The 12,922-nt window shown below is 45.6% G+C and overlaps 1 protein-coding gene across 4 annotated transcripts in view; it reads left to right on the top strand.

Moving 5' to 3' along the window:
* ZBTB40 (zinc finger and BTB domain containing 40) overlaps positions 1-12,922 on the top strand; it is a 115,258-nt gene that overhangs the window by 56,647 nt on the left and 45,689 nt on the right. For all 4 annotated transcript variants that reach the window (XM_088458644.1, XM_088458646.1, XM_088458645.1 and 1 more), the window contains exon 10: positions 5,566-5,734. In XM_088458644.1, coding sequence (XP_088314770.1) covers positions 5,566-5,734 — 169 coding nt within the window. The remainder of the gene's footprint in view (positions 1-5,565; positions 5,735-12,922) is intronic.

Raw genomic sequence — 12,922 nt, 5'->3', positions numbered from 1 at the left:
ATATATCCCTATTAATATGATAAAAATAAATATGGTATAAAACCATATACCAGATATAAACCGACAATTATATATAAATTATTCCAACATATATCACAAAAAATGGGCCCACAACACACAAATTTTAAAATAAGAGAAATAATAATCTAACCTATATTGCATGACAATATGCACATATCATATAAAATTATCTAACATATAGACCATGAGTATTCATTTAATAGAGAGACCTCCGCTTTATATAATTATATGAATATAGCTGTAACAGTCATACATTGGAATCCAAATTGATACACAGCATGTAGCTTCAGGAGGTATGCACTTTTGTGTAGTAATACAGATATAACTGTATCAATCATGCATTTAGAATCCAAATTGATACCCAATATATAACTTTGCCAACAAGGTCTATTTCTGAGCAATGTGCGATTTCAAATTCCCAAAAATCCCGATTCAGGTATATTCCTTAGATGTAAAAAAGAAACATCATATTTGGGCAGTTTGTTTGTTCCTTTAGACGATAATATCCCCTGCTGTTATAGGTACATATAGTTCACATTCCTTCAGAGGCTTTAGCTTAGTTAAAGTTATAAGGTTCCTCTCGGCAAATTAATGCAATTTGAATCATAAGTCCAACATGGCCCTGTAGAAATAAAAAAATAACATAAAAATATGCAGAGAATATATTCTTTTTACCGGGATGTACGTTTGCCGCGTCTGAAGACCTTCAGATCAGACAGCTTCCTGCCGCTACACACCTCATTGATTGTGCTTTTGCACCTGTATATTATCCGGGTGGTCACGGCTGTATTCCCACGGAATCCTCCGGGTATTGTGCTTCCTGCGGCAATACGTATCTACATTCGTTTGCATGCCGAGTGCAATCTGTAAGGGTACCCGCAGAGACTAATCATTCATACAGAGGAAGCCGCAGGGGGGAAACCTGGTCTTCCTTTATCATCCATCTGGGGGATGCCATTACCTCTGGGTTATGTATAGTGAGCTGTGGAGTCGGGCATTAACTAATTAAGACTGGCTCCCACACCCTATAATAGCCCCTCCCCTTCCATTAGAACCTGTCTTGTTTTTAAGGTAATAGATACAGCAGGTCCTAGCTCTTTTAGTTAGGTTTTATTTTTTATTTTATTTTTTTTAGTTTGTGTGCTTAGTACCTGGCGACAAGCACTAGCAGAGTGGGAGTTAGGTAGAAATAGAGGTTTTGTGTGAACCCTGTATCCCACTCTAAAGATAACCTCTGGGAGAATCACCTATATAGACCCTGGGACACTCTCCATACCAGACCCATCTGAGGGGGCCGTAAGTTTGGTACCTTTCAAAACCTTGTTGGCTGTATTACTGCTTCCTAGCACGCTGCTTTAGCAGAGCGGCCGGTCATGTTGCTGCTCACGTGGCAGCAGCTGTAGGTGTTACAGAACAGAGCAAGCCGGCTTTTTGGGAGAGGGCGGCTTGTTGGCCACGCTTCCATGACGCAGCGCCGTTGCACACGCAGGCGCGCCACCTATGATGTCATTACTAAGAGTCACTGTACATCAGGCAAGCCCTGTGGATCTCCGGAGGGAGGCGCTGGCGGCTAGGGATCGCCTATGGTGACGCTTGACTGATTGAAGCAGGACGCCGACGGGGAGCTGTAAGGGCAGCGTTGTGACCATCTGAAGCATCCTAAGGATGCTCCAGGTGGCACTGCTGCATAGATTCTGGCTGCAGGGTACCATTCTAGGCACCCTGCTAGCAAGATGAGGCTAGCAGAAAAAAAACTCAGATGGCCAGAACAAATGATTCCGCGAGCCTTATACGGCCCCCACGCCTGAGGTTCCCCATCCCTAGCTTAAAACATGGAAGGCAGACATAGTCCAAGCATTCTTTAGAGGCACTGCCTTTTGAAGGAGGTTTTCTGCTTGGCCCAGAACTAATTAAAATGATTTCTCAAGTCACAGGAGGTAGAAGTCCTTACCTTCTCGCATCAACACTAAAATCTACTAAGTTTCATTCCTTTCGGACTCAAGGCAGGGAAAGCGTTCAGGCCTTCCGGGGTACGCCTAGAGGTCCCCTTAGAGGTGCCTTCAGGGGGTGTGGTGTCCCCGGCTCCTGTTGGCCTGATGCTAAGTTAGCCGATAAATCCACATGACTGTCACGAGACTAGGACCTGACCTTTGGTGGGAGGCTGCTTGCTCAGATTCCGGGAAACTTGGATTCAATCCTGCCCAGAGTTTTGGATAAGTGGACTGTTAACCAGGGGCTACATTTTACATTTGGAGGGTCCTGTTCCAGAAAGATTTTTTTACCACTCCTCTCCCTGTGGATGGTTGCAGAAAGGCGGCTCTGATACCGGCAATTTCTGCGCTTTCCGATTCCACAGTAATTATTCCAGTTCCGGTACTACAGCAAGGCCTGGGGTTTTACTCCAGTCTTTCCTTAGTAGACATACCAGAGGGGTCATTTCATCCCATTCAATGGCGATAAGGGCTTAAATCCTTATCTCCATTGAATCTCCAAAATTCATTTGTTCCATGGAGGAAGGGGACTTTCTGGCCTCCATATTCCCATATGGAGGAGTCATCAACATCTTCTATGTTTTGCAGTAGAGCACCGGCATTTTCAGTTCCAGGCTCTGCCATTCTGTTTATCCACTGCTCCCAGAGTCTTTACTCTGAAGTGGGGGGAGGTCAATGTTTTGGCTTTCAGGACGATTTGTTGCTAAGGGCACCTTAAATAGCCCTAATGCAACAAAATCTTCGGATTACCATAGGCATGCTCCAGAGATTCGGCTGGATCATCAATTTTCCCAAGTCAAATTTAAATCCATCTCAGAGGATGGTATTTTTGGGCCTTCTCTTCGACACCCAGTGTCTCAGAGTGTTTCCTCCAGCGGCAAAGATTCAGTATCTTCAATCCAAAATAAGGATCATTTTACAGATGCCTCACATCTAAATGTTGTTTTCCTTTAAAGCTGTTCCTTTCGCTAAATTTCATGCTCGACCACTGCAAAACCAATTACTTCATCGATGGGTAAAGTCAGACCCTCGATTCAGCAGGCAGATGTTCAGATTCTCTCTTGACCCGTCAGTCACTCCTATGGTGGCTGCAGGATGCAAATCTGAACAGGGGTTGTCAGTAATGAATTGGATCCTTGTGACCACAGATGCCAGCCTAACAGGCTGTGGGGTGGTAGTTCTAGACATGCACCTACAAGGTCTTTGGAAGCTTCTCTTTCCATCAATATACTGGAATTGAGGGCGATTTGGTGTGCATTGGTTCAGACTCAATCCCATCTAAGGAGCCTACCAGTGTGAATCCAATTAGACAATGCCACGGCAATTGCTAATGTAAACAAGCAGATTGGGAGAGGGAGGTTTTTCACATCCTTAATTTGGCAGAAAGTTGGGTCCAGCTATTTCGGCAGTTTACATTCCAAGGGTGGAAAACTGGGAGGCAGACTTCTTAAGTCGCCACAGTGTGAATCCAGGGGAATGGGAATTAAACCAGAAAGTGTTTGCGGAAATTGTTTCCAGATGGGAGTCTCTAGACATAGACCTAATAGCTTCCCATCTCAACAGGAAACTTCCAAGGTACGGATCTCTATCCCGGGATACTCAGGCATTCCTGATGGATACCTTGGAAGTTCCGGCTGGGGTACTTCTTTCCTCCTCTGGTAATGTTACCAAGTGTACGGTATTGATCAGTGGCGTGGCCGGTCATTCTGGTGGCTCCAGACTGGCTTAGTCGTCATTGGTACGCAATTCTTCGGAATATATAGGCAGACGTTCCATATAGTCTGCCCCTGTGTCCAGATATGTTATTTCAGGGTCCATGCCATCACCCCGATTTACCTTGCTTGGCTTTGATGGCATGGTTCTTGAATCCAAACATGATACAGGCTCTCTAACCAGTCACTTCCCAGTTTTATCATTGGGTATGGAAGATATATATTTCTTGGTGTCAATGACACAAGTTTAAACCTGAAAACTTCAGAGTATCTCATCTTTCGTCAATTCTGCTGGATGGTTTGGCTTAAGGGTCTTAGATTGTCCTCCGTTAAAGGACAAATTTCGGCCCGGTCGATCCTGTTGCAAAGGAAATTGGCCACCATTTCTGAAGTTGAAACCTTCTTGCAGGGGGTTCTTCGCATACAGCCTCCTTATGTCCCACAGGTTCCTCCTTGGGACTTAAATTTAGTTTTGGAGGCACTTCAAAAGGCACCCTTTGAGCCATTGGAATCTGTAGACTTGCGATTCCTCACTTTGAAGATTGTTTTTCTTTTGGCCATTGCCTCAGCCAGAAGAGTATCTGAGTTAGTGGCTCTTTCTTGTAAATCTCTACTTCTCATTTTTCATGAGGATAGGGGGGTGGTACGCACTAAACCTTTCTTTCTCCCGAAGATGATATCAGCTTTCCACATTAACCAGAATATTGTCCTTCCAGCCTTCCGCCAGGTTTAAGTGACTAGTGAAGCTTCTTCCTTAGCACTGTTGGATGTGGTACGTGCGTTAAGCATTTACTGCCTCTTTGAGGTGTACGGATTCTTTGTTGGTATTGATTGCACCAAAAAGAGGCTGGCCAGCCCCGAAAGGATCCATCACTAGATGGGTCACTTCTGCCATCCGGCAGGCATATTTTGTCTTCAAATGTGACTGTTCCGGCTTAAATTCGGACCCACGTGACTTGTGCTGTCGGGGCTTCTTGGGCTGTGCGACATGGTGCCTCTGTAGAGCAAACTTTTACCGCTTCCATACATTCTCCCCCCCCCCCATCTTCCTTAAATTGGTCTGTTTTGGTAGATCCCAGAAGTAATGGCATCCCCCAGATGGATGATAAAGGAAACATGATTTTTACTCTCCGTAAAATCTCTTCCTTGGAGTCCATCTGGGGGAGGCTAGGGTCCCTGCCATGTTTGGTTTCTTACTAATTACCTGTTGGGTTTCTCAGTTTTTCCTTGTGTCTTTCTTCGGCTTTGTTAAACGTAGACTGAGGTTCTAGTGGAAGGGGAGGGGTTACATAGGTGGTGGGAGCGACTCCACAGCTCACTAAACATAACCCAGAGGTAATGGCGTCCCCCAGATGGACTACGTGGAACAGATTTTACAGTGAGTAAAAATCGTATTTTTGCACACCCATGCTTCTGAGGGGAGGTTATGATTTTAGGCACATCATTAGGGTTAGTGCCTATTATAGTTTTTCAGGTCCATGATGGCCATGTTTTCAGTTCAATGTATGCCTCCCTGATTAGGAGTGAAAGTGTTTTGGACTTTCATAAGTGCATCAAGACTCCACTTACTTGAATGTCATTCTGCTGAACACATGAAATGAGGCTGAAAAGTGCACGTGTGTATTTTTTCTCTGTGCGTGACTTCCTTCACTGAATTGGAATCCTGCTAGTTCCATCTTCACTTTTCATAACTTCATTATTGAAAGAGACAATTGCCTAAAACACCTCAATATGATTGCAAAGTTCATTAATCCAACTGGTTCTTGTTGTGCTAATTATAATATGCACATTTATTTATCAAATTGAATGTTCTAGCTAATACAACCTTTCTGTTCCTCCAGCTATTGAACATTCCACAGCAGAATGAAGACAGTGATTGTCCTGCAAGGCCTCTCCTTAGTGCTGCACTGCAGCATACAGTCCCTGTCCTGAAGTTCTGCCAGTTGCTCTGCAGTGTTCAGGACTCTGCCCCTGATTTACAACCAGTCTATAAAGAGCTAGAACAACTTGGTAAGTTTTTTTTTTTTTTTTTTCTTCTGTTATTTTGTTAGACCAATAATCCTGCATAAGCTAACAAATAAATTACAACTTTGTTACATTTTAGGATTGCCAAACTCCAAAGTTTTTAATTGTCTTTTGTCTGATTCTATTTGCATATGTATTGTATTTTCTCCTTCTTCCTTGGGGGACACTGGAATACACTGGTGGATAGACAGTGGTGTTTCTTGATGAATTTTTTGATATCTGGGCTTGGCTTCTTCCCCTCTACTGCACCTGACTTCAGTTTTTATCAAGTGCCCTTTGGAGCCAGACTGTTTTTTCAGGCTGCTGGACAACCTGTCTTTCTTATTTTATTTTTGTTCCAGGGGCAGCTTTTTTGCTACCAGGTGGCTGCCTGCTAGGTGGGACTGCTTCTGGGGGACCTGCCACAGAGATGTGTCCGGGCTACCTGAGAGCAGTGTCCAACGCACACCGGAGGCATGGGTAAGGGTAACTACTGCTGGGTACACACTGCCTGACATATCGGCTGTTCAATTGAATGGCCGATATATTGTGTGTCCGTCGGCCAGTGTGTACAGATGATATGTCTGTGAACGACGTAGTTCAGATATATCGCATTGGCTGTGCAGCACAGCCAATGGCAGCTATATCTGCACATCGTGCTGTTTATACGGGCAGTCAGCCGACCACCTGTACATTTGCTGCAGATGCCACGGGGGCGGGGAGGTGGCATTGCGACACCCAGGCAGATGAATCTTTTAGATGGCAGTAATGGTTGTTCAGTGTGTATGAACAACCATCAACTGCAGATATCTGCAGATCAGTCAATCTGCAGATGTATCTTTCAGGTGTGTACCCAGCTTAAGATCCATCTACGGATGGATCACCACTTGTGGATCCCGTGGGCTCCATTGCTAGGACTGGAGTACTAAGGGGGTGGTGCTAGCACAGGCTGTGGGAACATTGGGCCTGATTCAGACCCGGTCGCAAGCGCTGAGCCGGCCCCGTCGTGCGCATGCGCGAGACCGAGCCGGCTCCGTCGTGCGCATGCGCGAGACCCGGATAGCGACGGGCAATCCGTCACTCCTGGTCTCGTACCAAAGGGGGCGTGCTGTCGATGTTGAGTGACAGCACGCCCCCTTTGGTGGGCAGGCCGGGGGGGTGGCTGCCCAGACGGAGGCATTCCCATGGGAACACCTACCGTTTGGGGCCGGCCCCACTGACATCACAAGTGATGTCAGTGGAGAGATTCCGGCTCTGTTAGAGCACGAAATCTCTCTGGGGCTTGCGGCAACGAGAACCTACCACAAGGGTCTCATCGCAAGCCCGATGGTCGCGATGGTCTTGACCATCGCGACTGTCATCATGGCCGCTCGCTATACCTGTGGGTCCGGCTCTGAATCAGGGCCTTTGTCCAGTTTGCTCCATTCGGCCCTGTAGAGAGGTGTTTACAGTCCCCCCCCCCCTCTCCTTTGAGCACGCTTTTGCCTGCAGGTTCGCCCTGTCAAAACCCATCAGCACCATTTTGCCTCAGGAGAGAACCACCAGCAGTTGCTGCACATCAGGTGTCCCTGAACTACCTAGTGGTGTTTCCAATCAGCCACGTACTCGGAGCCTTCCTGCTCAAGTCACAGGCTTGCAATCCTCCCTTTCTGATGGAGTGTGCGTGTGCTGAGAGTGGTCATGAAGGACCTGCCAGCCCAGTGGATATAGATAGAGAGAGAGAATATATAAATATATATAATGTCTATGTCCTGAGGTACGGCACACTCCTTCCCCCTGTGATAAATTTGCCATGGTGCCAGCATATAATAATTTGTATTCTGCTCCAGCGTGCGGCACACAGCGGGTCTTTCACAAACAAAATGACAAACGCATCAAGTTAATCTGCAACGTTTCGGGCTTTATTGCCTGTCGTCAGGCTACATCAATATCGATGTAGCCTGACGACGGGCAATAAAGCCCGAAACGTTGTATATACACACACACATATATACAGTCAGAAATCCACTGCACTCTCTCTCCACTCCCCCAAGATTTGGGGTGCAAACCTGCACTTGCCATTCCCAGGACTGGGGTGCAAGTGGCTTGTGACCACATTGCTTAAATAAATAAAAACAGAACACTCTGCACTCACCATTGTTAAATCACTCACAATAATACATAAATAATGGGGTTTTGGTTCATGGATTGATCAATGCATTTAAGCAGGTTTGCACCCCAAATCTGGGAGTGGCGAATGCAGCGGATTTCTGACTTTGTTTATTTGGCTCATTTTTAATTAGCCTTTTTGTGATCACAGCTGTCTCATGCACTCCTTTGCAAGCTCATTTATTTTAACCTGTGTCAGCTGCCTTTTTGGTAGTATGATAGAAGCTATGTTTGGTGACTGCCTTTAAAAGCCATTAGTTGGCAGGTGAGCTTTAAATCAGTTAACAGTTTTTCAGTTTCAACTCTGATAGCAGCTACCAGGTTTCCATAAGTATGATAGTGTAGGACCTGCATTGATCAATCCATGAACCAAGGCCCCATTATTTATGAATTATTGTTTGTGATATAACAATGGTGAGTGCTGAGTTCTCTGGTTGGTATGTGTCAATAGTACAACTGTATATTAGTTTACACATAATACCTATTTACCAGTGATATATATATATATATATATATATATATATATATCCCTAACTAAGCTCTATGTTTCGGTTCTTAGCTTCATTCTCCCTTACTGTGTGCTGCCTATAGACATTTCTTGATCATTGCTGGAATTGTTTTCTTCTATGTCTACTGTACAGAATTCAAGATGTGGGACAGATACCTGTTTTCTCTTATGGCTGAGATGGGCAATCCTGTGGAATTGCTTCTAGATAAGGGTAGAGCTACACAATATGATCTTTCTTGAAATGTAAAACAAAATGTTAGCATGCATGGTGTGACATGGTCTGTAAGTCATGTGACGCAGGATCCCTGCATGTCACTGCGACAGCAAGTGCTTCCCTGCCAGTGCATATGCTTATCTTGGGTGGCTACCTTAACTGGGGCTATGTCTAACCTGACCCAGCAATTTGCAGCTTCTAGGCGGTTAGTGCATCTTCCTTCTGGAGTAGTGGGTCCTCCTATACTGTCAGGCCATTCTCACCCTCTTCTTGGGGGTCCCTCAGTACCCCCTCTCTCCCAGACTGTTGAGCCTCCCTGGGCTCAGTGATTAGCGCGTTCGGTGGAGGGGTTGGTACAAGTTTCCTCCTCGTTAGAAAAACTGATGGAATCCTCCTCTAGACATCTAGAGGGTGTACCTAAACAGTCTCGAAACAAATGCAGTCTTCCTGCTATACTACAGTCCTAGGAAGAATCCAATTCAGTGGCTTCTCTGAGACAAAGAAGAGGATGAACAGATTCATGAGTCAGACTTGGATTGGTGTTCAGTGACTGAGGAAGACCATGCAGCTCACGCAGAGTGCAGAGGCCTTAATTAAGGTTGTGCAGCAGTTGTTACACATTTCAGATGCAGACATTCTGGAGGCTCAGGAAACTTCTCTGTTTAAAAGGAAACGTAAGCAACCTGTGACTTTTCCTTCACCTCAGTTAGAGGACCTTTTGTCGGCAGCATAGGTGCATCTGGACCATAAGTTCCAGGTATCCAGATGCATGCTGTCTCTTTATCCACTTCTTGTAGTGGATAGAGCTAAGTGGGAATTTCCTCCTTTGGTTGATCTCTCTATTTCGTGGCTTTCAAAGAAGACCACAATCCCATTTCCAGGAGCAACCGCACTCAAGGATAGCTCTGTCAGGTAGCTGAAAAATACTCTAAAGGCCATTTATGTAGCCGCGGGTATTTCTCTTCGTCCCATTCTCATTTCGGCTTGGGTCAACAAGGCAGTTGAAAAGTCCTCCTGGCCGATGGATTGCGTTCTGTTACTCATCGAGCTGATAATCTTCCTCTGGATGAATGCATCAATGAATCCACCTCTTATTTAGGTGAGGCTGCTATAGATGCAACCATGGTTTTGCTGTTTCCCCTGCTTCTGTGGCTGCCAGTTATGCCCTCTGGCTTGGAAATTGGCAGGCAGACGTGGTGTCTAAGCGATCATTGGAAGATCTGCCTTTTTCAGGCAGGATCCTGTTTGGCCAGGAACTGGACAAACTAATTGCTATGGGCCACAGGGGGAAAAGAGTACCTTTTTACCCTCTACGTCAACTACTCCTCTGGCTCGAGACTGTTCAGGGCCATTCTTTTGGACCTCAGCTAAAACTCGCTTTTGGGGATCCAGGGGACGTTCATCCTCCTCCATATTCGGTAAATCAAAGGTTCAACAGACTCCTGGCCTTCCTGTCGTCAGCAACCCAAGACAGCAGACAAGCAGTCCGCATGACTGTTACCCATCCACTTGGGGGATCCCATGGTGGGGGGTCATCGTCGTCTTCATTTTCAACACATTTGGTTTTGCATGTGTTCCAATGCTTGGGAGCGGTGTCTCCTCTCTGTGGGGTACAAGTTGGAAATTCTTGGGCCACCTCCTTGCAGGTTTTTTTTACCACTGGTCTCCCAGTGTTGCGCCATAGGTGGGTGGCCCTGAAGAAGGCGGTTCAAAAACTGTTTGTCTCTAGGGTTGTAGTTCCCTTTCCCAGGGGTTAGATCTCAGGGGTTGTATTCAGACCAGTTTGTGGTACCGAAACCAGTACGTCACATCCCTCACTCTCTAGTCCCTCAGCTTGCACCTTCCGTTTCACAGGTTCAAGATTGAGTCTCTCCGCTCAGTGATTGCGAGCATGGAGAAGGACGAATTTATGGTCTCACTAGACAACTAGGAGGTCTTACTTGCATATCCCTGTTTGGGAACCGCATCAGACCTTCTTCTTTCAGGTTTGCTGTTCAGGATATTCACCTTGAATTCAGGGCCCTTCTTTTCGGCCTCTCCTCGACCCTTCAGGTTTTTACCAAGGTGATGTCGTTTATATGGTGGCTCACCTTTGATACCCTATCTTCTCATGAAGGCCCCATCGGCAGATTTCCTCCGCTCTCATGTTCTCCTGACATACCAGACTCTGGTGTCCCACTAGTGTATTGCTAATTTCAAGAAGTCTCACTTGCTCCCATCAGAGGTTAGTCTTTTTGGGGATGATTTTTGACACTGTCTTGAAAAGGGTTTTTCTACCCCAGGAATAAATCCTAGAAGTCCAATAGTCTATCGTCTATTCATCCATGCATGCGCTTATTGGGGAAGATTGTTTCCTCCTTCGAGGCCACCATGACCTGCTAAATCAAGACCCCTTCTTTCATCATGACTTGACCTGTCTAGATTTGACAGCGTGGCTGTTTGGAGCTATAATCTTGCGAGAAAAGGGTTGTTAGAGCAGGTCACTTACACATTTATCTTGGTTTGCAACATTTAGATTACCACTGTGTGTAGAAGGTGTATCTACTGTCCTGTGTGGATGTGGGATTGTCTTATATCTGTATACACTAAGGTTTAATTTGTATTTTTTCAGCACAAGCTGGCGGATTTACCAGAAATTCATATTTGCAGTGTGTTCTAAACAATCACTTTATGTACTGCTTATGGCCAAGTGGAACCTTATTTTGCTACTCGCTGCTTTGCAGTAGGCTCCGCTCAAGTGTGTTTAGTCAGTTGAACTGAAATTGCTTACTTGGAAAGTTACTTTTCTGTTTTCTATCTCATCAGTTGGGGGTGGTGTGATCTGCACGCAGCTGGGCCTAATACTAGATATGTCCGGTCTCCTCAAATAAGTATGGAGTGTGCTCACTTCTGTGATGGTAAATATGGTGCAGTACTGGGGTACAGGAATATTACGCTAATAAAGTATCTGCTGTGACTATTGTATGTAGGTGTGTCGGATGGATGACGAGACACTTGAGTTGTTGGACACAATGCTCCAGCGGAAAACAATGTCGATGGTGGGTGTGGTTGTCAGGATGGTAAGTAGGGCCTGTTAGAATGCCTCTTTCCTGTATGGTATGTTATACCTACGTAACCCTTAAAGCACTAGTAGTGTGACAAACCCCTGGATGCTGCAGTTCAATGGGATATAGGAAGACCCACCCACCATCTAACAGGTCAATCACCATCTAGGCAGACCTGCTCCAGCGTCTGAAGGTTGTTGCACCATAGGTGTCATAAGGGAAACGTAGTGTCAATAGTATTACGGATAGAGACACCTACCACTGGTCCATTACATCGACATTGTTTCCGCTGAAGCATTTATCTCTCCTAACAACTGAATAAACAACAATCCACCTATCGAGTGTCTTGTCGTCCGTCCTACGCACCTGCATATGATAGTCGTATCACTTTATTACGTAATACTCCTGTATTCACATAAAGGGGCCTACTTGTCACCCTAACAACCACACCAACCGCTACATGTTCTTCCATCTTACCAGCAAGAAGGGTGTCGGAGCTGACAGCTTTTTCTTATAACCTCCTTATCTCATATTCCACAAAGATAGAGCTGCTGTTCACCAAGCTCTCCTGGTCAACAAAAACTTATATATCATCTCGATCACAAAATTGTAGTTCTGGCTTTTTCGCCAGATCAGTCTGAGGTTGTCCACTTTCATAATCTCTTGGATGTAGTGAAAGCCTTGAAAAACTATATGGAGAGAAATACCTCTTTGCCTTGTCTGTGTATCAGGACACTGATTATGGGTAAAATGTTCTGCGCAGAGCAACTGTTGAGTATACAGTCTAGGGGCTGCTTTGGAACATCCTTCGGGTACAGCGGTGGCCCCCAATTTGGATGGAAGAGAAAATGGGAAAACCTGTTTCTGATTCCATTTGGCGGACACTGCGATTTCTCGCCAGTTTCATTAGAATTTTTCGTCCTGGTTGTTTGTTTAATGCTTTGCTTAGTTCTTCTTAGGGGATTTGTTAGAAATAAACCAAAGTCTTTCCAGGGGATGGGTGTAGAGGCTGCAAAATCAGAGGCCAACGAGTGTGTAGTGTAGTTGTGCCCTGATCCAGTGCTAGCACCCTCTTTTCCCAAAAATACAGCAGTGACTCCTAAATGGCTGCAGAGAAACAGATTTTACAGCAAGTACAAAATTCCTTTTTCTTCTTCAGGGTCCATAGGGCTCCACAAGGAGACATTGGGGTGTAGGTGGGACCTGGAGGACCGGACACCGATGGCAAAGCTTTTCTATCCCAGGATGCTCCGGTCCTCCCCCCCCACACCCCACACCCC

Source organism: Taudactylus pleione, unplaced genomic scaffold (genome assembly GCF_031769625.1).
Source record: "Taudactylus pleione unplaced genomic scaffold, aTauple2 ptg000845l, whole genome shotgun sequence".
Classification (NCBI taxonomy): Eukaryota; Metazoa; Chordata; class Amphibia; order Anura; family Myobatrachidae; genus Taudactylus; species Taudactylus pleione.
The sequence above is the reverse complement of the archived record's forward strand: the minus strand, read 5'-3'. Positions and strand labels throughout refer to the sequence as shown.